The sequence below is a fragment of the Exophiala aquamarina genome (assembly GCF_000709125.1).
Source record: "Exophiala aquamarina CBS 119918 chromosome Unknown aczIA-supercont1.24, whole genome shotgun sequence".
NCBI classification, from domain to species: Eukaryota; Fungi; Ascomycota; class Eurotiomycetes; order Chaetothyriales; family Herpotrichiellaceae; genus Exophiala; species Exophiala aquamarina.
The window spans coordinates 114,580-141,936 of NW_013550564.1; the positions used below are offsets into that span (position 1 = coordinate 114,580).

Consider the following 27,357-nt stretch of genomic DNA (forward strand, 5'->3'; position numbering starts at 1 on the left):
ACAATCCAAATATGCATCCCTGCAGCCCGTATTCTGCTTCCCAATGAGCGCCTACCTCGCTAACAACTCGCAGGATCTCGTGCCCCAGTATCTCAGCATCAGAGTATATGGATATTACTAACCACTATGAGGACTTGCATTGAGCATTTCCCAAAGCTTGCCACGCCGGGCCAACAAGTCAGCATATGAGCCTTGTTCAACCACACTACCTTTCTCCATAACGACGACCTCATCGGCAAAGCTCATCATCGCTTTCGAATGTGTCACTATAATAACCGTTAGGTGGCCATTTTTCTCTCGAACCAATCGAACCACGCTGGCCTTGATGATTTTCGCACTGTCATCATCCAAGGCGCTTGTCGCTTCGTCAAGAATAAGAACCCGAGGATTCCGAATTAATGCTCTTGCAATCACGATCCGTTGAGCTTGACCACCGGACATACCCATCCCTCCTTCGCCGACAGTGGTTGCGTATCCTTGCGGGAGAGATTGAATGAAGCTGTGAATCCCAGCCAGCTGCGTTGCCGCCTCGATCGTAGAAGCCGAAATCAGGCTAGACGCTTGTTCTAAACCGTAGATGATATTCTCACGCACAGTACCAGGAATCAGGACTGGGGTTTGTGGAACTATCGAGATCATTGACCGCAGAATAGGTAGGTTCAGAGTCCTGATATCGCGACCGGATAATGTCAAAGAAGGCGGGTCCCAAGACGAGTCTGTGGGGGATCGGGCGATTGAATCTGCCGTTGCTGGGTAGAGACCAAGTATAAGCGATGCAATCGTCGGATTCCCCGACCCTGATTCTCCAACAATTGCCGTACATTTGCCAGAAGGTATTGTTAAATTCAAACGTAGCAAAGCAGGTGCATCCTGTCGCGTAGGGTAGTGGAAGGTTTGGTTGATGAAGTGTATTGGACCTGAGAGCGTGCTTGGGTCGCTAACGTCAAGTGAAAACGTACCCATGTCTTCATGTGAATGTACCGGCTCCCAGGCAAGATCGAGAAGGCGACTGGCAGTATCTGTTGCAGAATTGATTTGAGGTATGTACGCCATGATAGCAGCTGCGTTAGATACACAAAACACTATCAGCGCAAACACTGTCAAGATCGGTTCGACGGACCATTCTTGTCGTTTAGCGAGAAACCCTCCATACCAAAACATGAAAGCGGTAAGAAAGTGGATGGTGGATTCTGATAACCCGTAGAATACTCCACTGAAAATCGCACGGCGCTGCCCCGTAGTAAAGGCCTCCTGTGTCGCAAATTTGTATTTCTTGTGAAAATATGATTCCAGTGTGAGTGCTCGGATGGTCCTAATGTCCACGAAAGTCTCAACAAAGATGAGACCGATGCTTTCACTTGTCATGTTGGTCAAATTCTCCCAATGTGCTGAGACCATGTCGAACGCTTTGGCAAGTCCATACACAACAGGTGCTCCAGCGAGAGTGACGAACGTTAGTTTCCAACAAGTGATGATCGACCATATCGATCCAACAAGCATCATGATGGTCGCAATAACTATCAGCGCTGCGTATCTGCTCACTATGTCTTTCATCTCTTCCGCATTGCGGTCCAGTGCCGACACGATCGATGACGATTTGTGTAAGTCATCATCAAACCAGCCCATGGGCTGCCTGAGAATGCGATATATTGCTCGGAACCTAAGCCCATCAACCCAGGATTGGGCTACTGACTCCAGCAGATAACTCATCGTAAAATAGCATAGCCCGTCGAATATCGCAACGCCAAGCATGGACAAGGAATAGGTTAGCAGCTTCTGTTTGAAACCCGATCCTAGGAAAAATGTTGCAAGAGCTTGTGCAACCACCCATGAGAACAGGGGAGTCATAGCTGCATGCCCTGTAGTCGCAATAAGCGCTACGGCAATCTTCACCCTTTTCTTCATATCTGAATCAAGAAGGACTGTCCGGAGAATCGTGAGGAGTGACTCCGTGGGCCTCACTCGTTCATCTTCATTGGTCTCACTGATAGCTATAATTTTTGGCCGCTTGGGAAGTGTAAATCCGATGAGAGGAATGGGTAGCGGCTTGTTGTCCAAGTTAGATGAATTAGCCCGCTTCATGAAAGGAGCGATTGTCCTGCGATCAGAGCTCGTCATTTCCCATTCTATAGACCTGATGTCTTTCTCTGCAATGGAAAAGCCGGGAATTGGAGGTGGTAATGGATATAAAGTTTTGGCTCGAGCTGTTGACGCCCACTTCAAAGACATCAAGGTGCCTTGCATTCCGAGGAATATTGATTGTCTGAATGTCTGTCGGGCACCACTACCACGAGGTTTGACACGAGCCCTGGTTACTGTTGATCCATCAGCGCGTTCAAACTCTGTGTCAAAGGAGTCTTTCCGTCTGGAGCTTCTGCGGGTTGATGTCGAAGCTTTGATGGCTTCCCTTGGTCTTGCCACGCGGTAGGTGACGCCATCTTGCTGATGACTGGGACTTTCGCTGAAGTCACTGTTACGACAAATCACGGAAAATCGTTTTGCGAGGTCGGTGACGTCCTTTTGGCGGCCTTGACGGAGGACGGTTCCAGACCCCAAGACGTACACAAAATCTTCTGCTTCAATCTGCTCGAGGTCATGGGTGATAATAATTGTCGTTCTTCCTCTTCTCCAATGTCGTATATTTCTCGTAATGGTAGTTCTAATTGAGTAATCAAGGGCGCTTGTTGCCTCATCTAGTATGAGTATGGGAGTATCACGGAGATATGCTCGTGCAAGTGCGATCCGTTGTTTCTGGCCACCTGAAAGAGAGGAACCGCCAACTCCAACCCTTGTCCTACTTCCCTCTGTGAGATCTGCCACAGCGGTCTCCAATGCTGCCATATGAAGACAGCTTTCTATCTCGTCCTCCGTCACTCGATCAGAATCCCTCCGACCAAGAGCAATATTCGTGTAAATAGTTTCGTCAAAGAGATGGCACTGTTGTTGGACAAGGGTGATGTTATTCCTGAGCCAGGTTTTGTCAATGGTTTGTATATCGAGTCCATCAAGGAATATCGTGCCACAGCTGGGGGGATAGAAACGAAGCAACATGGAGCTTATAGTGCTCTTTCCACATCCGCTCTTTCCAACGAGGTAGGTTGTTTGTCCTGCTGGAAAGGTAAAGTTGCAATCTCTGAGGACAAGATGTTCAGGATTTGAAGGATATGCAAACGAAACCTTCATTGTTAGCTCAAACACCGACGACAGGCTCAGACTAGGCATACAGAACGCAACTCAATCTTGCCCTGGCAGAAATGCGGAGTCAGACCTCCGGCATTGACCATATCGGTTCTGCCTTTCAGAACCTTGCCTAGCACCGCTTCAAGAGCGAAAGCGGCAGCTCGGCCTTTCTGGAGAATCATGCCTTGGGGGAGGATGCCTTCAAATGACTTTGCGGCAATTACGCAGCTCCAAAAGGTTGTGATTACCCTGCCTGCGGTGGTTCGGCCAGCTTGCACCTGCGAGCCACCGTACCAGAAGCCTGACGAAAAGGATGAGATCTAGCCTTCGTAATAGCACCCAAGATTTCCACTGACCTTGAACAAACATCGCATTTGATATGAATCGAGCAAAACCACCTTGGAGGGCATGTGAAAATCCGAGCTTCAAATAGTGCTCAGCCGCGGCTTTCACACAATCGACGTAATTTCGTTGCGCTGAAGCCTTTGTATTGAAGCACTTTATCATGACGATATTCGTTATGGCAAAAGTCGCCAATCTCACTGCTTGCGTTAGGTTGCCTTCATAGCGTTCTGTGTTCCCCTGTATGCGACGAGAAATCACGGCTATTCCCACAACTGTGATAGGAACACTCGCTAAAATGACAAGGCTCAACTTCCAATTGGTATAAAAGGCTAAGGCAATAGCTGCTAAGGCTTGTGCAAGGTATGATATCGAGATTCCAAGAGGTTGGGATGTCGCGATTCGGAGATCTTGTGTCTGCCTGGGAACTGTCAGACTGGGAAAGGTCTGGAACGAAGTGCTTACGTGTGTGTTCTTCTTAAGAGCGTTTCCACGCCAGTTGTCCTTAGGTCATACCATTCCAGATCCTTTTCCAGGAGAGCACGAAATAGTTCTTCGCGGACACATTTGGCCTGCATCTCGCCGAACTGTAGCCAAAAGTTGAACAATCCGCCCCTGAGAACAAAGGTGGCCACACCAAGAGCTAGAAATCCGTAAACACTGTTGAGGATCTCATGACTAAAGGTGGTGCTGTCGACCTTTCCGGCAGCGAAGTCGGAGAAGTTATTGAAAATTCTTCCAAGGAAAATGGCTGTCACGGGAAGGAGTAGACCTGCGGCGAGTGAAAGCAGAATGGCAGGCAGCAAAACTAGCAAATGCGGTCTCCTGGTGAAGGCAAAAAGAACATGCCAACCTCTCTGCCCGTGGTCTTGCAATAAATCCTGCTCGCCCCGATGTTGATCTTGGTCGATTGCACTCATTCCGCAACATAACGGCATGATAAGCCAGGGCACACTTCAAAAGGACAACCACAGAAAGAGATCGCTACAATCACAGAGGGAGAAAAGTAGAGGAGATGATAGTTACCAGCTGGAATTAAATTAATTGGCGTTCTTGCTTTGTTCCATGGTCACGGATGGTTGCAAGCCAGGACGGGTGGGTAATGGCTTGCTATTGTTCTTTTGGAATGCTGGCTGCCGCATCTTTCTTGTAGTCCTTCAATCTGCTCTTGGCTTTTCGGAATTGTCTTTGCCTTGAAGAATTTGGCGACTCGGACATGAATTTGTCATTGCTATTTGTCGAGCATGTGTGTAGACAGTTCGAATTTGCTCTTGTAGTGTGTAAGGCGATGTTGATTCTGCGAATAGTGGCCTCTTGGTTGTCGCTTCTAATAGAGACATAGTTGCCGTTCCTCAGAGCCAGTAAGCATGACGCTTCGTCGACACTATTTCGGTTCGACTGGAATGGCGTGGCCTCATTTGGTGGCTTTTTGTGCATTTTCGTAAATCCAGTCATTGAGGCCGGCACGGTTTCTCGCAATCTCGATAGCATAGAACTGCATCCGCACAGCAAATATCGTCTCCTTCTCGCCGTATTCAGTCTTTGGGCTCTTACGAAGCATCGTACCAAAATTGTAGTCCTCGATCTTCTTGTCGCCCTTTTCGTAAACCATGGAGAAATTCCTCCACTTCTCCTTTCCCTCTTTGCTTTTCATGGAGTTTTCATCAATCTCGTCAGCTGGATTGAAATCTGGGAACTCCTTTTTGAGGTGCTCGTAGATTTCATCATCCAGTCTTGTGAGGCGGAGCTTGGAGCCAGGCAACTTTTCGAGAATTGACCAGTAGACAGTCATGTGTTGTACTGCCTTGACAGCGAACTGCTTCTCCATATCCTCGTAGTTGGGGGCATTTTCAGCGTCAAAGTTTGAGAGAGCCATCTTGATTGTCGAGTCGGTGTTTGATATGATCACTGATGTAGGAGCTGATGGATATTTTAGAAAGCGATGGTGAGTTTCTGATATAGCTCCAAGAGACTCTGAGTGTATCTATGAACAAGAGAATGGACCTGAGCTCCACAATCAAAGTGTTACCTTCGTTCTCGTCAAAAGTCGAACGGTGAAATGATTTACGAGCAGTCTCTTGTATGTTCCTTCCGGTTCTACGAATAGAATTAGCCGTCGTAGCGGCTGGGAATACTATTCTCCGAATCTTGGCAACGAGAAAACCATGACCCAAGTCTTGGCACTTGAATGATCTGCCGCTCTCGTCACGGGATCCTGAAAATCGGAACGAGAACTCCGCACATCCAACCGCGGATCATGCAATTGGTCCTAGGATTTTGTGTGTCCCTTTCAACTGCTCGTTATTGATCAGACCGCGCATGGGGATCCAAAGAACATGTGAAGACAGTTCTCTTGTACACCTCTGCTGTCCTACTGCCATCTACACATGCCTCGAGTTGTGTCGGCATCTCACCTCCCCACTTGCATAGCCTGATTGCTTGTCCCGGGCTCGCTTGTTTCCCAACTCTTCGACATGCTCTCAACACAACTCCAACTCTTCCCTGCCTCATAACACCTTCGACAATCTATCCAAGCCGTCGAAGCCAAGCCGAGATCTTTTACACGACGAGATCTTATCAGGAAACGAGTCATCGAAAGCATTTCCACTCTAAACTCTTGAGACCTCCGTTCTCAGCCTTAGCATCATGGAAATGCCACATCTGCATCGTCCAATCCCTCGTAGGACCTTCGAGATCACACCTGCCTCGACCGACTCCTCCCACCCTCCTTCACCTGCCCCTGAACCCAACAACCCAGAATTTCTTAACAGCCCAAGGCTGGACATGACCCCAAGTAGCCGTACACGGTCAATTCTCAACTTGACATCGTCAACCTTGTTCGGGATCTACTCACCTGTATCAGATGGGGAACGGGAAGAGCTGTCTACACCTTGGGGAACAGGAGCACAAACACCAAGTCATAGACGAAGCATTGACGATTACCAACCACAACAACCGAACCTTAGTTGGGATGAGAATGCCGTCACGACGACCAGAACAAAACCTCCCCGCCGGGGATTCCGAGGCTATGTAATCCCACTGGGCATACAAACGAGCTTGCTATTTAGTTTTGGGGTCGGGTACGGTTCCATTGTGACGCACTTGCATCAGACCAGACGAATCACGCCTCTTCCTCTGCCGGATGTCGAACACAGATCGCTTTATTACAACCTCTGTTGGGGTCTTCTCGGCGTACTGTTGGGTAATGCCCTGCCTGCGGTTGACTCCCTTTGGGAGAAGTCTATCTCCACAACCATCTCTATGGATCAAGCTCCCCAGAAATCAGGACGACCAGCCGGGACATCCAGTAAGACGGAGCGAGAAAGCCCTGCAACTTCAAACCTCGACAGCGGGACCGGCCCTATATGGTACTCCGCGGTCCGAAGCGTGGGCGCTTTCGTGGGGATTGCATTTGCACTGGTGAGTTCTTTCACCGATGGTGCTTTGTGTTGCTGCAGATTACTGACTTTTACCAGCGACGAATACCATGGCAATCAACTTTGCAAGTGGCCTTGACACTAGCACTTGCCAACCCCGTGCTTTGGTATGTTATCGACCGCTCCTTACCTGGCTTTGCATTTTCGGCATTGGTGGGCACAATTGGTACGACATTTCTTCTGGTGGTGGACCCCAACTTTGTGCCAGTGCCGGCAATTCATCAGTCGATGGCATCGGAACAATTTGGGGTTTACACATGGTTGGCGAGCATTTTATTCTGCACCAGCATCTGTTTTGGAGCCATCGGAAGGAGGCTCCAATTGTAAGTACTCTAAGGCTCAATTTGAAGCCATTCAAGACTATTCTCAATTTAATACGGTGTGGCTAAAAGCCACGGTTGACACCCGCCCAATTGGGATCCTCAAGATGTGACTTGTAGAGACTGCTGGGCCATGAGTTTGGCGGTGCCTTTGATGGGTTCTGCAGGGCTTGCTGGACCACAGCGTCTCCGAGGATCTTTTCAATGTTCAAACGTGGCAACTTGGCTTCTATCTCTGTGCCGTAGTCGACAGCATCGTGTGACTGGCGGGTGGCGGGACGAAAGTCAATCAAGACCCCGAGTCTGACTAGTCTTGCCAATGGAGTGATCCTCTCAGCGATGTGAGGTGAGGTATGCAAAGCGATGGCGACCCACACATCATGCGCATCTGTCTCGGAAACCTGGGGGTGCTGTCGCATCAACTCTACTGTAGCATCTGCGCCTTCGACCTCGAATCTCTCCGACGTGAGACCATGAAGAGGTGATGCGCCTAGATCGTGGCCCATGGAAGCTGCGAACAGTAGATCGCCATCAGCCAACTGGCTATGCTCTTTCTGTGCTAGCCATCTAGCGAACAGGTACACCCGCAAGCTGTGGTGGACTATGGACAAGGGGAGAGCGGAGACCACATGATGCAAGATGGATCTGCTCAAGGGAGTGTCAGGCACAAAGGCTGCCAATGTTTCTTCAATGGTGCTTGGATCCGGGTGTGCGAGGGATGTTTCATCAGGCTGCCGGGACGAGAGCCCCGTGTTTGCGGGTGGACACATATTTTGCGGCGATTGAGCTTCGAGCTTCACATTCAGGTTCCGGACAGCCCCGGGTACGCTTATGGGTATGCGATATGGAGTAGCCTCGTACTTGGGATATCAATGTGCGTCACGCTCGTGGCACCCGAGTGTCTGTGTTATGTTGTTATTGTTATTTGTTGTTATTCTGATCCTGAACCAAGCTCTCTCTGGACGCAACTATCATTCCCGTTCACATCAAACCGGTTTGTTCGTGTGCTGTGACTTCTGTCTGGTGACCACCTGAAAGACCGCAGAAACCTGATCAGGCGCGGTAAAGCGTGGGAGGGTGTTGCGGGTGGTGCCCATGTTCATGGGCACCGGGTGCTCTTTTCAAGTAGCATACCCGTGACAATTGGTCAATCCAAGGGCGCGCCGGGCGGGCGGCAGTGGCCCGTCATTCATTCACTCCTACTCGGTACTGTTACAGGTTTGTGAGATGGTCAAACAGGGTCGTGTTCTTGATTCTATATGGAGTTGTGTACGGAGTATGGGGTAGACCCGTCCCCTCCGTGTTGGTCGAGTCGTGAACATGATCTTTCAGCCCTGTCCTCTTGATCAGGCTCAGTAATTCCACACCCTTCGTGGGCTGTGAACCCCCTGAGCCTGAGCGTGTAAGCGTGAGAACCCAGTTTGGAAGGGCAATTTCACATTTAGCCGAATGCGGTTTAGTACGCATATGCCTATCACGGGAAGCAGAAATACAGGGGTTCGCTATCCAGGGAGGCGACGGGGCCATCAAATCAGCCAAACCGGCCAGGGCTTGAAACCCAAACATTAAAAAAAAACATTGGCCGCCAAACTTGGATCAATTGGGTCGGATGCTCGCCAAGCGCGCTCTATGAGACTCGAACGCCTGCGCCTTGAATCCCATGGCCTGCTGTCCGCCTGCTCCTACGTGTCTACGACTTGCTGCTAACTACGACTACGACTAGACTCTATTCTGGTCGATTTATTACCCCTCTGACATTACTCCCGTATCCTCTGGCTCTCTCCTGACATTATTTGACGCCTTACTTCTCCCTCAATCCCGCAAAAGAGCTGGCTCTTGTGCGACTATCAATTGTTGCTGCCCGACCGCTCCACTCTTTACATTCTCTCTTGTTCGAGGGAACCAACACACGCTGAACCCGAACCCCAAACCCACAAGGCTCTGTCTGTTCTCACCGCTCATCGTCGAACACGCCAACATGGTCTCCTTTCAATGCGAGGTCAGCAACCCACGCGCTCCTCAAATCTCCTTTCCCCTGACCGCTACTGACCACCCTCTCCACAGGCATGCGGCGACGTGTTGACCAAGAAGAAACTCGACCCGCACCGCAACCAATGTCGTGCCGCCGTCTTCACCTGCATCGATTGCATGACCACCTTCCATGGCACAGACTATAGATCACACACAGTATGTCAAGCATAGGCCCCCAGACCCCAGGAATCTCCATCGTGCCCAAATGCAAAGTACCTTTGCGTGCTGACAAGAATGGCAGTCATGCATTACAGAAGACCAGAAATACCAGGGTCATCTATACCGAGAGAAGCCGTCCAAGGCGTCGAAGAGAAAGTCGGTATCGATTGTCGAGCCCGACAACTCCAAGGCCCTGGTGCCGCGTCCAGCATACGTCGAAGATGCCCCCGACACCGATACTCCTCCTCATGTCCCTACCCCTCCTCCCGCCGTGCCAGCCTTGACCCGCGACAGTGTATTCGACTATATGGTGGATGAAAGTCTCCCAAACACTCCTCAGATCAGTTTTACTGCCAAGGAAAGAGAAGAGATGTCCATGGCCAAAGGGGCACCATCCATCTTCACCAACAGCCGGCCATCGAGTCAAGATGGCTACCGAAACTCAGAAGAGCAGATGCTCAGCCAAGAGTATCTGGACAATGGTTTTACTTGGGGAGCAGAGCCTGTCAAGCCACGAGGCATGCTGGACATGAACCACAGCCAACTGACCCTGGAATTCATGACCCCCGCCGCTAAGGAAACGAAATCAAGGCTGGATAAAAAGGATGGAAGGACGCGTTCACATAGCCGCACCGACAGCGGGAGCGGCCAAAAGCGGAAACGTGACGACCAGACCCCTGGTGATACACTAATGGTCGACACATCCAAGGCAGATACTCCTACTGTCGTTCATTCTGGCCTGACTGGTGGGCTCAATCGCATGACCACTGCAGATGACTATCCATTCCGGCGAACGCCAGAGACTGAAGGAAAGAATAAGCTTGTTATTGAGAAGAACCGACCCGTTCGACGCAATCACAAAGTGGAAGATCCCACCTCCCCTATCAAGCGTACCAGGCATGCCAAGGACGATCCAAATGGGCTGGGAATATCACTCAAAGGCCGTGCTGTCAAGGCACTCTCCATGGTTGGAGTTGCCCTCCTTCCAGGATCCGGCGAAGACGCAAAGGAGAGTCGAACCAGAAGGAGAGCTAGCTCCTCGGATCATGGTCAGAGCCTAACCCGTGTCCGAGAGGGAGAGAAGCGTGAAAGGAAGAAACACAAAGTCCATCGCCACAACGGAACGTCCTCAGCTAACGTCCGTCACGACCCTCGATCAAGGCAACGAGCCAACGGTGACAATTCACCAGCCAGCTCTCCAAATGAAGGCGCTACTCGAAAACTGAAGGCAATTGAGTATCGCAAACACGATGACTCTGGCTCAGATACCGACTCTGACCCGACACATCCACATGCTCACGGCGATGACTACAAACGGAAGTCGACCAACGGGACCATGGTAGTCTTCGGAGCTGAGGAGAAACAGAAACGAGCATGTCGAAGCTTTTTGGCCAACGCTCCAGGTCTCGACTCGGAAAAAGGATATTCCATCCACAAAATGTTAAAACGATGGCATAAGCAAAACGATGTGAGGAGTACCTCTCTGAAACTCGAAGATGAGCAAGATCTCTGGCGGGGTCTCCGGATTAGGAGGAACGAGAAGGGCGAGTTTGTGCTCCTTTTGTGACTACCCCCCGTGTACACGTATGCGCATGCTTTGATATTCTTGATAAGCGTGGAGTTAGAACATACATGCATGCATGACTTGCCGTCCGATTGAGGATGGTTTAGACTTAATGAAGGATGAATCTCCATAAGACAACATTTAGACGAAAGAGAAAAGATGTCAGCTGTGGTTGAGTTTCGTGGCCTGGACAACCATTGCAGAACAGATACACACGGTTACACCTTGGCGTACTGGCCTCGATACTAATGTCAAATCATGCTTGTTACATGGGTGTTTTCTTTCGAGAATTGTAGAACGATGTCTTTTCCCCCAAGCCGCCCTGCGAGGTCCTGGATACCTAATTGGCAATCACCACGTGAAATCGAATCTGCTCACAGTACTAAGACCACAGTGGGGAAGAAGAGCACTTTTTCTGAACTGACCAAAGGCATAGACTTGGTTCGAGATGGCTGGACTAAACGAAACTGACAGCCCTTCCCATGCCATATAACACAGGAGTTCAGATCTCACATGTGTAAAGGCAGGAATTTTTGAGGACCGACTCCCAGGGTCCAAAAATCGGCACACGACTCGCCGAGAAGAAAAGTTAAGAAGCTAGAAGAAGGAATCTGACTTGCGGGGCATTGCAGTTTTCAGTCTTCCGAGATGTCTTGATGTCGATAAATGAGCTCATGGCAGATGTCACCAGATGCAGAGTTCAGGGGAGCACCGAACAGAAAGCGCGGAAAGCTCGCCACAGAACCACTTTCGGACCTCTGGAAGACGAGGCTTTCGATAGGAAGAAGCTCAGGGAGGACTCTGGAGTGGAGGTCTGAGGATCGTATGAAGGGTTTTCTACCAGCCTGAAACACATCAAGACGCTGTTTGAGGTTAAGCGGGAAAGCAACGTTGGAGCTCTGGACTGTTCTGAACGTTGGAAGGAACGTGCCGAACAGGAATCAGCAAGGGGCTCTCATGGGCTCGTGTTAATTGGGATGCCCGTTCGGAACGGGTACGGGTATAGTTACTCCGCCCCTAGAAGTGAATCACTGATAGGCTGGAGCCTGCGGGTGGTGGCTGTAACGTGTAATTCACTCGTATTCCGTATCGCTGGTATTGGTACCACCTGTGACTGGCCCTCTAACGGGTGCCATGCCCCAATGCAGTGTCGCCCACCAGTGGCAGCAGTCACTCGCATTAGCTCGTCCCTTCCCTGGCTGGTACCACGTACTCTGTACCGTATCGATACCGCAAACCAGAACCACAGAACCACAGAACCACCGCCAGCGCCAGCGCCTGTCCCCGTAAGCTGACCTCCCGCAACCTCATCCACAACCACAACCACAACACTACCCTTTCAACCCCTTCTCCTCCTCCATCACCACACCATCATTCGGTAACCTATATCATGAACACTCCCACATAGATACCATACCGTCGCCCTCCTCCGCTCTAGCACTGGCTTCATCCTCCTCGACTCGCCATGGCAAAACCTCCACTTCGGCCACCCGGTCGACGTGGAGGATCAAATAAATCAATGCTCACATGGGCCATCCTCCTCCTCCTCATCGCTGCTGCTAATCCTCAGTCCCTCCCACAACAATCTGATTCGGTTCAGAGGATAATAGCCGCCACTCAAAGTCCTCGCCCTGAGTCGAGTCGTCGCCCTCAGGCTGGCCGCAGTCCAGCAGAGATCCCTCTCCTCAAGAACGACGTGACCACCGTCAAGTTCAGAAGCACCGATGAATCCCCCGAAAACCACAAACTCCGTCCTTTGGCTCCAGCTCACGATTACCGTGATGTTGTCCGAGCACCACTTGTCCAGTCTGTAGAGTCCTCTTCTGGCCTCACTTCGCTTCATTCAGCGCGGCTGCTTCAAGATTGGGAGGTCGAGAATCTCATACTCCTAGCCACTATTGATGGCACAATACACGCTCGAGATCGAAAGACCGGCATCGAAAGATGGTCTCTGGGAATTCCGAACAGCCCCATGATCGAGACCATACACCACAAGCTGAATCGAAGCCATTTGGAAAGCTCACAATACGAGGATGACTATATGTTTATTGTCGAGCCCAGTAAAGATGGCAATCTATTCCTCCAGCACAAAGACCCAAGGATTGGTCTTCAACGGTTGGGTATCACTGTCAAATCTCTTGCCAGTGACGAACCAACTATAGTCGACGACCCTCCTTTGGTCACAGTTTCAAGTCAGCGAACTGCTGCTTATGTCGTTGATGCTGCCACCGGACACATTCTTCAGGAATTCGACACCCATCAACCTTTCTCAAACAGCGATCAAAGCCGCAGCTGCCGCAGGCTGAGTGGCTTTGAACTGGACGATCCAGCCTGCGAGCCTCTGGGAGAACTCAATCTAGGAAGGATCGAATACACTGTTCAAATTTCTCACAAGTATACACGACAGCCCTTATGCACTATTCGGTTTGCTGAATGGCTGCCGAACAAAGCCGACAGCGATCTGCAAGATCAATACGTTGCTCCTCTCGACAGTTATCATATTCAAAGTCTATACAATGGCCGCATCATTGGATTCAATACCGACTCAATCCAGCCTCGTGCCTTCAAATTGGCTCTGGACACCCCTGTTGCTCGAGTCTTCGATGTTGTGCGTCCTATCGAAACCACAGAACAGACGCCAAAGTTGGTTCTCCTCACACGGCCATCAGATTCAGCCTTGATATCCTCCCCGGAAATCTGGCGCAATGAAATGCAACGTGCAGATAGAGTCTTCGTTAATAAAACCGAATCGGGTGTTTGGTATGCAATGTCGGAACTCTCATACCCTGGAGTCACCAGCGGTGCTGCTCCTGCCAGTTCTCACTGGAATTATGAGAATCATCCCCTCGACTTTGATGGTGACTTGGACGACATTGTGGGTGTCCATGTTCTATCTCGCACTCCGTCTGGCGCACCCTTGCGTTTAACCATTTCGCCTCCTCCTGTAATGGATTTGGGTGAGGAGGTGGAAAAGAACATGGCTTCAATCGAGTCGAAACTACCGCCATCTCTCTTACCTACTTTGAGCCATCCATTGTTATCAGTTTTCAACATCATTGTTTTTAGCATCTTTCTTTTCGTGTGTGGAGTTCAAATGAAGCAACCTATGATGCTCAAGATGCAACGACTTCTAAAGAAGGCTGGTGTCGAGATATCTGTTGACGACAACACGCCAGCTGCCTCTGCACAAACCTCAAAACCTCCAGACGATCAGGATCCACCAGTTGCCAAGGTATCGGAGGAGAAAGACGTTGCTGAAGCTGTGAGTGAAGCCATGGAAAAGATCACCACCCCTGCAAGAAGCCGAGCACAGAGTTCAGTCATCACTGTTGCTAGCCCTGTTAAGACTACCATCGTCAAAGTTCCAGATACAAATGAAGAAAGCTCTGAAGGGGAATCAGAAGATGATAAAGGAAAGCAAGACAGCGCCTCTGGTGAACCTACAGAGAATGGCCAACAACCAAGGAAAAGACATGCGAAACGTGGCAAACGAGGAGGCAAGAAAAATAAAAAGGGCAAAAAGACAATGGACCCGGAAGCTATGGACGCTGAAATCCTTACACCCGAGATCCCTACCAAGGACGGACCACTCCTGGTCGGTCGACTTCGAATTGACACCAAAGAGGAGAGTTGTCTCGGCCGAGGCAGCAACGGCACTGCTGTATTTCCTGGCACTTTGGAAGGCCGTGAGGTCGCCGTGAAACGCTTGATACGTTCGTCGAACAGTCTGGCAGCCAAGGAAATCAAGCATCTTCTATCCAGTGACGAGAACCCTCACGTTGTTCGCTATTTCGGCAAAGAGGAATCTCAACACTTCACCTACATTGCTCTGGAGCTTTTCACAACATCTCTTGATCAATTTATTGAGCGGCCCCTTCAGTACCCAAATTTGATCAAGCTCCCTGAAGGTTTTGATGTTAAGGACTGTCTACGCCAAATCACAGATGGTGTACAACATCTCCACTCATTAAAACTTGTTCATCGAGATATCAAACCTCAGAACGTCCTCGTCAAAGCTGTCAAAAGCAATCGACCATCGACTGGTCTACCAAAACTTCAATTTGTCATCTCTGACTTTGGTCTTTGCAAGCCTTTAGAGGAGGGTCCTGAGTCGACATTTGCTCCCACTGCGAACCACACTGCAGCTGGTACTACTGGTTGGCGGGCTCCTGAACTTTTAGTTCACTCTCGTGCCGCTATGACCGCACCAAATTCTACGTCAACTACATCAAAGTCCACAGTCCACTCTAGCGAGGGTGTTGTTGATCGTCCCTCTGGCCGTCGCGCGACCAAAGCCATCGACATCTTCTCCCTAGGTTGTGTCTTTTATTATGTCATGACTCAAGGTCACCATCCTTTCGATGTTGGCGGGACTAGTCTTGGACGTGATCTTAATATCAAGGAAAACAATTTCTCCACAGACGCTCTTCGTCTCCATGATTACCAGTTCGATGCTGATGATCTTGTGATGCAAATGTTGAAGCATGATCCACGAGATAGACCAGACACCCAAGACATCCTCAGACATCCATACTTCTGGGATGTAGCGGACAAGCTGGAGTTTTTGTGCGACGTGTCTGACTGCTACGAGAGAGAGAAGAATTCCATCAACAACATCTTCGACGAGAAGGCACTTCGTACACAAACAGAACTAGAATCTCTGGCTGAACTGACTGCTCTTGAATCACTGGCCCCAAATGTCATCGGGCCCTCAAACGACTTCCTGCGAGCTATTCCCCGCAGCTTCGTCAATGAGATGGGCAAACAGCGAAAATACACGGGCTCCAAGATGATTGACCTTTTGCGCGTGATTCGCAATAAAAAGAACCATTTCCACGATCTTCCCGACGACGTCAAGGAGCAGATGTTGGGAGGTGGAGCCAAAGGGTACTACGGTTTCTGGGCTAAACGCTTCCCTAGTCTTTTGATCAACTGTCATGCCCTGATCATCGAGAGGGAGTTGGCCACGCGGTTTAGGATGGAGCGCTATTTTGACGGTGCGGTTTGATCGGTTTGGATCCTGGTCCAACTGCATTGGGAGATATGTATATCTCTATATATATACATATAGCCGTATTTTCTGGTTCTAGGGATTGCGGGAAGGATAACATAGTCAATGCATAGTCAGCTCATTGCATGCATAAATTGAGAAAGCGAATTTATGAAGACATGAACGAGCCTTCTTACTACTATCCTTTCAGTCTGCTAAATTCTCTGGAATTTATTCTATCCACGAATCTATTCTCCTACTTAGAGATTCATTCGTCGGTCTAGCAGGAGCTTGAGTTTGTTTGCCAGCGTGCGTATCGTCCCATCTTCCATGCAAGTCAGGTAAACCTTGCGCTCTCTCTAGTAAACATCCCAGGCCTCCAATTCGAGAAATCAATGCGGGTGTGGGTGTGGGTACGGACTTGCACGTTCGAAGCGAGACAAGCCGGATATGTGTGTGTGTGTGTGTGAGAGAGAGAGAGAGAGAGAGAGAGAGAGATAGGGCGTTGTTGAAAATTTGCGGGACGGGTTTTGTCCCAGAAAGAGATACGGAGAGGGAGAGTGAGAGTATCGGCTGCCTGTTGCTCTTGCGTAGGTGTTAAAAAGTGGTTGATGATGTAGTGGCGTAAGACAGCGGGTCACATAGCGAGCATCTGGACACGTCCTGCATTTGGGAGATGGGATCGGGGAGAAATATAGTCTTGGGAGCCGGGGGCTGTTGTTACATTCATGAGCTTTTGTTCGAAAGGTGGCCCTCTCCGTCTCCCTCTCGTCGCTCTTTCAACACATGAAGACGCCACCCGCGTGCGTGTCTCCCTGAAAACACTTTTGAGTCTTTGACTGTCAGCCATGTGTGTGTATCTGAACGAGGTCGAGTTTAGGAACCACCTCGCTACTCTTTTCTTGAAATCCAGCCGCCCAACCTGGAACCTGGGATTGTCATCTGCTCCTTTCCCATCGCGCACGACTCTGAGAAACCATGCCCTTACATCCGCTCCCTCCGCCTCGGCGCAGCACGGATGATGTTGTCGACACGCAGTAGCAACTCAGCCGCTTCACTTGCAGAACTAACGACGGCCTTCTTCAGCTTGTAGCTCTCGATGACCCCGAGCTCGCGCATGTCGGTGATGCCGCCGCCGGGGGTCAGAAGGTCGAGACCACTGCTTGTCATTCCACGGTAGACTTCACTTCTCAGCTCTGAGACAAGAGCGGAAGAGTCGAGGCCTGCGTTGTCGGCGAGGATGGTGGGGAGTTGGCGGAGGGCGGTGGAGAAGGAATCGATGGCGATACGTTTCTTCCCGCCAACTTTCTGGGCGAGTGAGTCTACGGCTTTCGCCATGACCATCTCGGCGCAGCCACCTCCGAGCGTCACGCGGGGCTCCTTCACGGTCTGCGAGAGGACCGCAAGCGCGTCGTGAAGGGATCGCTCAGCTTCGTCAAGTAGTTGTTCTGTCGCTCCACGAAGCACAATCGTGCATGCTTGGCCAGCGGCTACACCAGAGAATTTGATCAGTGTGTCCTCGCCGATGATAACCTCTTCTATCAGGTCGCAGTGGCCCAGCTGAACTTGTTCGGGGTGGTCGAATGTCGATGCGATTTCACTGCCGGTGACGAGTGCCAGGCGCTCTACGCCGTCGAAGTCGGCGTGCTCGATGCTCATGATCCCGGCTTCGGTGAAGAGCTGCTCGGGCCAGTTGTAGATGAGTTGTCGGTTGATAAAGCAGTTGATTCCGTGAGCCTTGATGCGTTCAACCTTGGCCTTCATTCTGTCCCGTTCAGCCTTTTCCAGTTCAGCCAGTTCCTTCGGTGACCCGACTTTAATGCGGGATGCCCAGATCTTGACCTTGTCTGTGTCCATGGCGGTGTTGGCGACGAGGATCTTTGCATTTTCTAGCCTCTTCGGTTGGTTGACTCCAACTTTTTTATCAAGGATAAATCCTTCGTCTAAATAACTGTCACTTAATTTCCCACCCGACTTCTTGATTATCTGGATATGGTTCAGGTCAATGGAACCCTTGAGACGGAGGACAGCGTCACATGCAAGATCTGCGAATTGATTGCGATCCTGACTGAGGACTTTGGAGGACAAGGTGGTGCGAGCAATGGCTCGTAGGTCTTTGCGGAACAACTCTGGGTTTTTGCTGTTGTCGACCGCACTCTTCTCCAAGGCCTGTAGTGCCGCTTGTGAAGCAGCCCGATAACCCTCAATGATTGTCTGGGGATGGATCTTTTGGGACACGAGTTTTTCGGCTTCTCGTAGTAATTCGGCAGCGAGAACTGTGACTGAGGTTGTGCCGTCTCCGACTTCATCATCTTGGACTTTGGAGATATTAACGAGGACCTTTGCCGCTGCGTTATCGAGTGCTATTGACTTTAGGATTGTTGCTCCGTCGTTTGTGACCATGATCTCGCCTGTGCTGGCACTCTGGAGGATTTTATCCATGCCCTTGGGACCGAGGGTGGATTTGACCAAATCGCCGACTGCGATGGCACCGACGAAGGCAGAGAGACGGGCATTCTCGCCTTTCTCTTCCTGGACGTCCTCGGCGAAGATCTGAGTGGGATTTGCCATGATTCGATATTTGCTCTTGAACTTTCTTTGCGGAATGATTATTGTAGAAAGTTGTTCCAGGCAATGTTCAGTCAACCGCAGGACAGACCACAACGGTTGCCAAAAAATTATTGGAGGGGGATATCACGTGGGGAGGCCTTGTTCGGTGGCACGCAAGTGGTGAAAGTGCAACTCTTACAAAACAGCAGCCTTGGCGTGTTTGCTAACATCAGCCTGGTCCCTGGTCAGTTTCACCCACTGGAGATCTTGGTTACTCGTCCCACTCCATAGCCTGCAGTGTTCAGTGACTCATGTACAGATCCAACCGTATGGCCCAGTAAGTGTAGTTCACGTGGGTATAACTTGTGGACATAAGACCTCCAAACAACAAAGCCATTCGTTTAGAAAAGGGAAGGGGGAACTACCAGTCATGTGACCAGGCTGAACCCTCCTGTTGAGCGCCAGCACAATCATTCTGGGACTCCTTCCAACAAAAATAAAGTAAGTATAGGCCCGAGGGAGGTTCTTTAGCATAATGTACGTCTTTCGTCAGAAACCACTTCCCTCAACTTGTGCGGGACAATGCCGTCCTGTAGGCATATTTTGCTTTAGGTCGCTGTGCTACAATCGAACGGATCCGCGGAATTGTCACCTGCCACATCGGTAAGACCGCCCCGTATGGTTGATCATTTTAAACGCCACTGGGAAAGCACACGCGTGGGAAATGCAGAGGGACAGACAATGGCTCGTGGACAAAGCTGCGACTGAGCGCCAGGCTGGCTCCATTGGGCAAGAATCATCTTTGTCCCATTCATATAATCTATTTATATCTTCAATTCACACATCATCCAAGTATTCTTCGACACCACTTACTCAACAGTTGGAATTGTAGTAGACTGGGTAGGCTGAGAAAGCCAATTTAGAACTTTGGGCACACTTCCCCACCAAGGTTTGCCCATGGTTATCCAGGGGTATCTATGATCAATAAAAGCGGCATCTCTGCAGATGGGGAGTAAATAGGTCTTTCTTTTCGCGCTGTAGGCGCGTTTACAGTTGTACTCTAAGTTGGTAGGTATCTGAGTGGATGGTCTTCATGTGCCGCTTCAACGTTCGTTCACTCATTGGCTTGACAGGGCAAATATCGCACTGAATGAGAATTTGGGGGTGGTTTTCTAGGTCTGATCTATGGGAGTGTTGAGGTTATCACATGCTTTCAAGTGCTCGAAGAAATGTCCACAACCCACTTGAACTGTCGACCTTTCATAGCAAAATACTCTGGGCAGTAGGGACAGGCCACACTGCGTGATAGTTCAGGGAAGACTTTCTTCAAGTTTTTGGCATTCGGTAGAATCGTTTGTCCCGATTTGAATGAATCCTGGAAGTCGTGAATGTGGTTTGAACGCTAGAGCGCAAGTCAAGATTGAAAGTTTCAGATAGGGACCGAGTAACGGGTTTAACACAGGCTGAGAGAGACTTCGAAGAATCTGATGAACTCCAGAGATGTTGGTGTCTGACCTCAGGTGGCCGGCAAGACCACCGCTGCTATTCACACCAGAGTCAGAGACTCTTGATATCAGACAGAAATTATAAGTTCCTTCAACATCTCTTGACTATATAATCAGCGTGACGAGTGTTCATTCGGAAGATTCAGAAATGAACTGCAACTGCCATTGGTGGCGTCAATTTGCAGGCGCCGATGGGGTCCGAGAACCCAAGTGATTGTCCTCTTGCCTTTATAGGTCAGAATCATGACCCAGTCTGAGGCTTCATGTTTCAGCCAATTGTCAAGCTGTGATGCATAGTCACATTAGCCAGATGAAGCGAAGTCACCATTGGCAGATATTATAATCACTTCTTCGTCCCTCTCTGTACGGAGGAGCATGGCTGCCGTGTACGCCCCCCAATTTTGTCGGACTGAACTTCAAATGACATCCACTATGCTCTACCGTATCGAGCATTTCGGTAATCTCAGAGCTGCGACCTGAAGTCCGAAACGAAGCATCATCGTTCTTCCCCCAACTCGGGGCTCTTCTCACTCCCTCCTCTTGGTCTTGTAGACATCAGCGACCCAATGAACTCCTCACGTTTTGCTCTACGCGCTTTACACCGGCACCAAGGCCGAACACTTTCGAGCAGGCTTCACCAAACCTCGCGGACATTCACCATCTCCCGAAAACTACAACAATCACACAATGCACCAGAACAGCCGGTCAATGTCTACCGGTCACATGGTCGTGCACTATTCAAAGCTTTGACCCTCGCGTTCTTCAGCTACCAGGTTATATATTGGGCTTGGTTGATTCTGGAGACTGAAGAGCTCAAGGATCACAAAGACCGTGAAATAAAGGCTTTGGAAAATGAAGTCCGGTTATTGGACGACCAACGAAAGACTCGACCAGCCAACTAGACATGATATGCACTTTTATTGGGGCAATGCATGCTGGTCTAAGGAATTGGAGTGCTCGGTTTGCCTATCATCATCCTCTCGTGGCCACAAACCCATTCGATATAGAGGCTGAAGACTACGAAGAAGGCACCGGATGGCATTGATATCGAAATCTTGCGCCCATGAGAATGGAAATGCCACGCTTCGAATAAGAAGAAAAAAAGCGACGCAAGCAACGCGTTTGTTGTGAACAGAGAACTCTAGCGGACATGCACTCAGCAAATTTCCCTCAGAACCCCCCGCCCCCCGGGACAAAGCATAGGTGTATATTGAATGGCGAGCACAGTCTCTCCCCTCTCAGCTCAGTTGAATACGCGGGCCCTCAATAATCCTCACCAAACTCCTGCTGGCATCTATTCCAAAGCGAAAAGTTTGCTCCTTTTCAAAAGAAAACCTGTTCCGTTCGTGCAAGCTGTTTCTCTCGACAAAGAAGCAGCTTTGAACATCCTTTCCCACATCTTCGTTCTTCAAATCCAATATACTACGGACAATATGTGTAGCGGAATCATCCTCTCCGCCCATAAACCGACGTCAGCGCACCGGAGGCGGAGGCAGGAGCACAAAACTTCCCCATCAAGATCCCCGAATTGCCAAGGAAATACTGGAGGCTCGACATCCTTCCCATCCGCAACTGGAAGTCAACTTAGGCTCGACAGTTCATCGCCGGTTGCGGGCGTCCAAGTCAGCTCCTCTGTCAGGCCGTCGAAATCGACACCCGGATTGGAGCGGAAATTGTGCGGTGTATGTGTGTGCGTGGCCCAAGTGACTCATATGAGCGAGAGAAGGTGCCAAGGACGATGGAATGAGCAAGCAATGTGGCCAAGCGACGAAGGACAGCATTTATCTCATCTTGGAAAACCCCGGAATGTAGCTAGCTTAGCTCAGCGTAGCTTAGCCTAGTTCATGTCATAATTGGACATCTATGGAGTCCCCAGCGACATGGAAACGCCCAAAGTCCAAAAAAATTTGGGCCATTTTTATTTGACTAAAATCTCCCCGGTGACCCTATCCCTTGATCCGTCTCCGTCTCCCTGTTCTCCTGCGAAACTCGACCGTTCGTCGACGTGACTAGACAGAAAACCCGTGTGTACTGGAATATACTTATTCCGTTCAAACTCCATCGACTTCTCTGTATGAGCTCTGTGCCCACTGGATCGCATGTATGGATGTGGGAAAATGGGGGGGGGGGGGGGGTGTTTAAAGATTCATGGGTTGATTGATCCTTCTCAGCCAGACGATGACGAGATTTGCGTATGATTCTGGTTCTGATAAGGCCAGTATGGACCGTGTGGTCGGTCGCACGACCGGTTCGTTGATGGATCGGTGGGCTAGCTTTCTCTTCGCAGAATCCCAACCACATGTTCTTGACATGACACTCATACCACACCGGCCCAAGGGGCCACAACAACCACATGTTCGTCTTCGGTCCTCACTGTGCCAAATACCCATCGGCAGCGCCTATCCGTGACCCTTATCCAAGACTAAAAGCCAGAATCACTCATCCGCTAGCTGGGCATGAGCGGTTTATAGCGATCCAGCGCAGATTTCCGCGATGCATCAGATGACGAAGGATTCTGATCACTGTGGCCGAGTTCGAGGTCGTCGTTGGCGTCATTGAGTAAATCGTGCTGAGGAGGCCTGTTCACGGCGCCGCTTGCGGCTACCGCGGTGCCCGAAGAAGAGGGATTGGTATTCGTCCTTGGTGGGAGAGGTGGCCTTAGTGCTGTTACTGGGTCGGTACTCAGTGAGCTACGACTTGACGCCGTCATGCTGCCAATACTCCCGTCCCGTTGAAGCCTGGTGAGTCTACTGGGCGGCGGGGGCGGGGTGCCTTTTCTCAAGGATGTGTTACCGCTGCTGATGCCAGAGATGTTGGCTGGAATGAATGTTGGCGTCTGTGTGACCGATTGAGTGTCTGGTGCGGAGACAAAGGAGGCGGTTGAGCTGGTCGTCAAGGTTCTACGTGGTAGTTGCGGGGGTCTGTCGTCGGTGTAGGCCCCATCTAAGCCATGTGGACCGCCGCTGGGGGTCTCTCTGGACAGAAAAGAGTCTGGGGTAACGGCAACGTCGGATCGAGACACGGCGGGACCCGGTAGGGAGGAGACTTGTGGGACAGCGACTTGGCTTGAGGAAGAAACAAGTGTAGTGGGTTTGATGGGTTTCGGTGGAGGCTGTTTCCTGGTGACTGTGGCGGTCGAAGAGGAGCGTTGTGGAATCTGTGCTCTTGTTGTTGGTGAGGTTGCGGTGACTGTGTTCATCGGAACGTGTATGGGTGAGGAGTCCGCCCTCGTTCGCGACCTTGATTTCCCTCGCGGTGTCGGCGGTGTAGGGCGTCGGAGACCTTTCATTTCTGCATCTAATTTTGCTTGCCCAGATAGGACGATGCGTTCCCCCTCCCAAGCTGGTGGTACCATCCGTTTTGTTGTCCTAGAGGGTGGAGGCACCGGCTTCCTGCTCGATGTTCTGCTGGTGGCACCGCTGTTGATGAGCTGGGGTTGAGAATGATTATTCTCCAGGATTGGTGGTCTTTCCACCTCGACCCAGTCATCCTCATCTGTTTCTTTCCAAGGATTTCCTTCCCGCAATTTACTAAGCATCACATTGTCTTTGGGTGGACGAATGGTGCTCCTTGCACCTTTGTTTCCATCAAGCCACCACTTCCGCTTGTCGCTGCTCGCAGGAGGCAATCCCTCTTGGATGCTCTGATATCCCATGACACTTTCCGTATCGTCGCCTTCTGAGCTGACTTCTTCAAAGTCCTCGACGGAGTCGCCGGCTCTGACTGTCAGCTCGTTTGCTCGTTTCTTGTATAACTTCTTGACAAGTGCGTCTTTCTTTCCCTCATCAATAACCCGTATACCCAATTCAAAAGTGGCGTAGACAGGCCGATGGTCACTGAACCTGAGACTCATCACACTATCGTATTCGAGTTGTTTCATCTTGGAGCCAAGATCTTCACCGGCTTGCGCAAGACTTGTTTTATGATTGACCTTCCACAAGATGCGATCTGTCCAGGCTGGGATGCGTTGCTTGTCACTCGAATCAAACTCGTCCTTGCCAAGATCATATTTGTAGGTTGGGAGGAACCGAACGCGGCCTTCTCGATAATAGTTGAAACAGTTGCCCACTACCATCTGAATGTTTAACTGGTCATTCTCATAGAGCTTTCCCAAGGCTTCGTCCCGTATCTTCTCGTTTCCGACGATGGCTTCATTGACAATAGCCTTGGTTTTTTCATAGCCGAGGCCAATTCGGTAATTGAAATCTCCAGCCCAAAGAACAATTTCGTGATCCTCAATACTGCGATTGCGTTGAAATCTCAAGCCAGACGTGATAGTGTTGTAGTCACGATTTCTTTCTTCGTAGTTGCCGAACCCTGCTGCCAAGTGTGCTGTCACAAAGCACACGGAAGTACTTTCAACGTCCATTCGAATGGCGACCGCTCCTTTATTGCCGGCGATACCGCTCATGCCGGTTTTCTTTATCGCCCCTTCGACATTCCTAATACGACCAAGAATGCTCGAACGAACAAAAACCAATAGCGCTGCGCCCACAAGCTGGCCGCTTCGCAAGAGAACATATTCGTCAGCCTTTGCATGTACAGCCTCGAATTGCTCATCGTCCGAGCCCCCATTTAGACATATTCTTACAGCAGTCTCCCACATCATCCGTCGTTTTGGATCCGTACTCATGATCTGCTGTGGGCTCAATTCAACAATCTCCTGAAAGCCGACCACGACTATGTCAAGTGCTTTGTCGCGAACATTCAGCCATGATGACAGATCTTCTCCGACACCTGCTGTTTTGCCGTTCAGATTGTAGGTACCCATCCAAATCTTGATCTGATCTCTTGTTTCGAAATCTGCTCGTCTTCTTCCGACCTCGGAGACAACCCAGTCATTCACGGGGTCAAACAAATCTACACTGTTTTGGCCTACCAACCTCCCGAGTAGAAGGTCCACAGTGTTCTGCCGAGATTTGTCCTCAAAATGGTTCACGTATAAACGAGTAGCAGATTTCCTTGCATCTGCAATCGCACCAGCAAGGCTCATTTTACCGTGTCTAGTGAAAGAACTCTTCAAGGCGCCGGTGCCGGCGTAGATCTTCGATAACGTATCACCGTTGTCCGCCCATAGCGCCGAGTGTCGCATCCAAAAGTCGGAATTTGCCCTCTCATCTCTATGGGACAAGAACAATTCCAGAGCCATTTGACTTATAAGGCCTTGGATGAGATTGGTCCTGTCCAAGCAATCCAGACAATTCACACGGAATACACCATTCTGCTGCATTAGAACAATGGGCCGTTTCCTTCTTGTTCTCTGTCCCTGATGCTCTTTTTCGTCAATGATCTCTTGGGAGAGAAAATATACGAAAGATTCGGAGCTGGCGTCGAGATATGGTCGAATTGCTCTAGCACCCTCATATCCTCCGGCGCCTTTCGTCCTATCGTGGAAGTCGAATTCTGTCTCCTGTAACAAACTGTGTTCTTCCACTTCGCCCTCATTGTGACGCTTCAATGGACTTCTGCTAATATGGTATCGGTATCTTTCTGTGAGTTCAACCTCTCCAGGTTTGAATGCACTCAGGAGGTTGACAATATGGACAGCACCGTAGGTCCTTTCAAGAGTTGAAAAGTGCTTGTCGAAGCTGGGCTGAGTTGCCTCGGGTGAACGAGTGATCTGGATTTTCTGTTGACCAGGGATCAAACTGCTTGTGCTTTCCCAGAACACTGGGATGCTACCACGAATTTGAGTATAAGAAAAGCAGAGGCCGGCGGGGGACCAAAAGACAGTCTCGGTTTCCACAAAATTAGCGACGTTACCATTGTCATCGACACCTCGGGAGTTAAATCTTGTGCCTGCACGTCTCGACGAGAGCCTAGATATGACGGTTAAGGTGGTCGGGAGACCTGGAGGTGTGCCTCGGATTGGTGAGGATGATAGTGGAATGGTCAGACTCTTGACAAACCCTCGAATCACGGAAGTGAGTATCCGAGAATGGTCAAGAGCCTCTTTCTCATGACCTGTGAGTCGACTTCGAAATTTGAGTAAAGGGTCTATCATGTAGAAGTTCCAGAGTAGCCCTTCATCTAGGCTTGATATGTCAACAGAAGATTCTGACTCGGCACTATGAAGGCCGCAAGGTTAGCTCGAAGTGGATTTACAATTGGCCCGTTCGCTTACCGGTCTTGAAGGCGACGGGTCAGGTCGAAATCGACACTGTAATAGAAGTTACCACCGCTCAGGAGCTTCCTGAGAGCGTGGAAAGGGTGCTCGGCCGTAGAATCGGTCTGATCATATCCACCGCCATAGTCAACATCATCGGAATGGAATGTTTGACCAGGATATGGGTTCGGATAAGGGCCGTGAGCATGATCATAGTCGGCTCGGTTGAGGCAATCTGTGGATCAAAGTCAGTCAAATTTATCTATGGTTGCCGAAGCTTTGCTTTTCCACCCACAAAACTCCACAGCGAAGATCCTCTGCACCGTCTCACGTGGCCTGACGTTTGCGACTTCATCAGCGCCAGTAATCACACAGAGGAAGACATCATTATTGAGGGTGATGAGACCCAAAGTGCCCTTAGCACTGCCGACGGTATGGAACTGGGTTAGGTCGATGGATGCCTTCTCGGTGAACTCAACCATACATCGGGGAGTTGTGTTTGCACGGCTTTGGTTCGTCGAAGATAGGCTGGTCTGGCTTCCCAGTCTGGAATTGCCGTCTGACTGAGGATGAGAGTGTCGAAAGACCAAGGCATGTTGGTCGGTAACTAAGGCCAAGGTCCGGTGTGGGTAGTCATTGATGAGGACTCGGGTCGACATGGCGGTTCAAGCTACCGGGATAGGGACAATGTGTGGCACATTTCAATTGACGGCGTTCTCATCTGGATTGAGCCGCTTTGTGCCTCCCTCTGGGTAAGAAGAAGTGTCCGTAGTTGAAAGTACTGGATGGTTGTGGGTTTGGCTTGCCGCTCGCGTGCCGAAAAAGGTCAGACTTTCCCAGTTTTGATGCGTACGCAATCAAATCAATTGTACAACATGACGGTGCCGACGGCTTTGCACATTGACGTAAGTGCTGTTAAGCTACTAGTGTTCCACAGTGTCCATGACAGTCAAAGGTGATTTTAAAGATTAGATCTAGTAATTGAATTATTCAAAAAGCTCAAGCAAGGGTGGAGAGGGAGTTGTGCGGATGATCGATGGGAGCATGGCACAGGGCTGAGGGGGCCGGCCCACCCGCCCAGTGCTCAGATTGGCGAGTCATGTGACCCCGCTGAGTAAGACAGACTCAGCTCTTGCCCGCAAGAATAATGGGCCATTATAGAGAAATCTATGT

The 27,357-nt window shown here is 50.2% G+C and overlaps 9 protein-coding genes across 9 annotated transcripts; 4 read left to right on the plus strand and 5 right to left on the minus strand.

Moving 5' to 3' along the window:
• Positions 1 to 117: 117 nt before the first annotated feature.
• On the minus strand, positions 118 to 4,460 carry A1O9_12535 (uncharacterized protein; the record flags this gene model as incomplete). Its single annotated transcript, XM_013398522.1, has 4 exons — positions 118 to 3,177; positions 3,225 to 3,481; positions 3,537 to 3,943; positions 3,988 to 4,460. 4 exons carry the CDS (start codon positions 4,458 to 4,460, stop codon positions 118 to 120), a joined length of 4,197 nt encoding a protein of 1,398 aa, XP_013253976.1.
• Positions 4,461 to 4,936: 476 nt separating this feature from the next.
• On the minus strand, positions 4,937 to 5,398 carry A1O9_12536 (uncharacterized protein; the record flags this gene model as incomplete). Its single annotated transcript, XM_013398523.1, has 1 exon — positions 4,937 to 5,398. One exon carries the CDS (start codon positions 5,396 to 5,398, stop codon positions 4,937 to 4,939), a length of 462 nt encoding a protein of 153 aa, XP_013253977.1.
• Positions 5,399 to 6,168: 770 nt separating this feature from the next.
• On the plus strand, positions 6,169 to 7,286 carry A1O9_12537 (uncharacterized protein; the record flags this gene model as incomplete). The annotated part of the gene is made up of 2 exons (XM_013398524.1): positions 6,169 to 6,942; positions 6,999 to 7,286. 2 exons carry the CDS (start codon positions 6,169 to 6,171, stop codon positions 7,284 to 7,286), a joined length of 1,062 nt encoding a protein of 353 aa, XP_013253978.1.
• A 58-nt stretch (positions 7,287 to 7,344) lies between these two features.
• On the minus strand, positions 7,345 to 7,785 carry A1O9_12538 (uncharacterized protein; the record flags this gene model as incomplete). Its single annotated transcript, XM_013398525.1, has 1 exon — positions 7,345 to 7,785. One exon carries the CDS (start codon positions 7,783 to 7,785, stop codon positions 7,345 to 7,347), a length of 441 nt encoding a protein of 146 aa, XP_013253979.1.
• A 1,472-nt stretch (positions 7,786 to 9,257) lies between these two features.
• Positions 9,258 to 11,036, plus strand: A1O9_12539 (uncharacterized protein; the record flags this gene model as incomplete). The annotated part of the gene is made up of 3 exons (XM_013398526.1): positions 9,258 to 9,278; positions 9,344 to 9,466; positions 9,552 to 11,036. The coding sequence occupies 3 exons, from the start codon at positions 9,258 to 9,260 to the stop codon at positions 11,034 to 11,036; spliced, it is 1,629 nt and encodes a 542-aa protein (XP_013253980.1).
• A 1,462-nt stretch (positions 11,037 to 12,498) lies between these two features.
• On the plus strand, positions 12,499 to 16,041 carry A1O9_12540 (IRE protein kinase; the record flags this gene model as incomplete). Its single annotated transcript, XM_013398527.1, has 1 exon — positions 12,499 to 16,041. One exon carries the CDS (start codon positions 12,499 to 12,501, stop codon positions 16,039 to 16,041), a length of 3,543 nt encoding a protein of 1,180 aa, XP_013253981.1.
• A 966-nt stretch (positions 16,042 to 17,007) lies between these two features.
• On the minus strand, positions 17,008 to 18,594 carry A1O9_12541 (T-complex protein 1 subunit beta; the record flags this gene model as incomplete). The annotated part of the gene is made up of 1 exon (XM_013398528.1): positions 17,008 to 18,594. The coding sequence occupies one exon, from the start codon at positions 18,592 to 18,594 to the stop codon at positions 17,008 to 17,010; it is 1,587 nt and encodes a 528-aa protein (XP_013253982.1).
• Positions 18,595 to 20,722: 2,128 nt separating this feature from the next.
• A1O9_12542 (uncharacterized protein) lies at positions 20,723 to 20,980 on the plus strand (the record flags this gene model as incomplete). Its single annotated transcript, XM_013398529.1, has 1 exon — positions 20,723 to 20,980. A coding segment is annotated over one exon (258 nt), but the record flags the coding sequence as incomplete, so codon positions are not given.
• Positions 20,981 to 22,524: 1,544 nt separating this feature from the next.
• A1O9_12543 (uncharacterized protein) lies at positions 22,525 to 26,843 on the minus strand (the record flags this gene model as incomplete). The annotated part of the gene is made up of 4 exons (XM_013398530.1): positions 22,525 to 23,049; positions 23,140 to 26,146; positions 26,203 to 26,419; positions 26,480 to 26,843. 4 exons carry the CDS (start codon positions 26,841 to 26,843, stop codon positions 22,525 to 22,527), a joined length of 4,113 nt encoding a protein of 1,370 aa, XP_013253984.1.
• Positions 26,844 to 27,357: the final 514 nt, after the last annotated feature.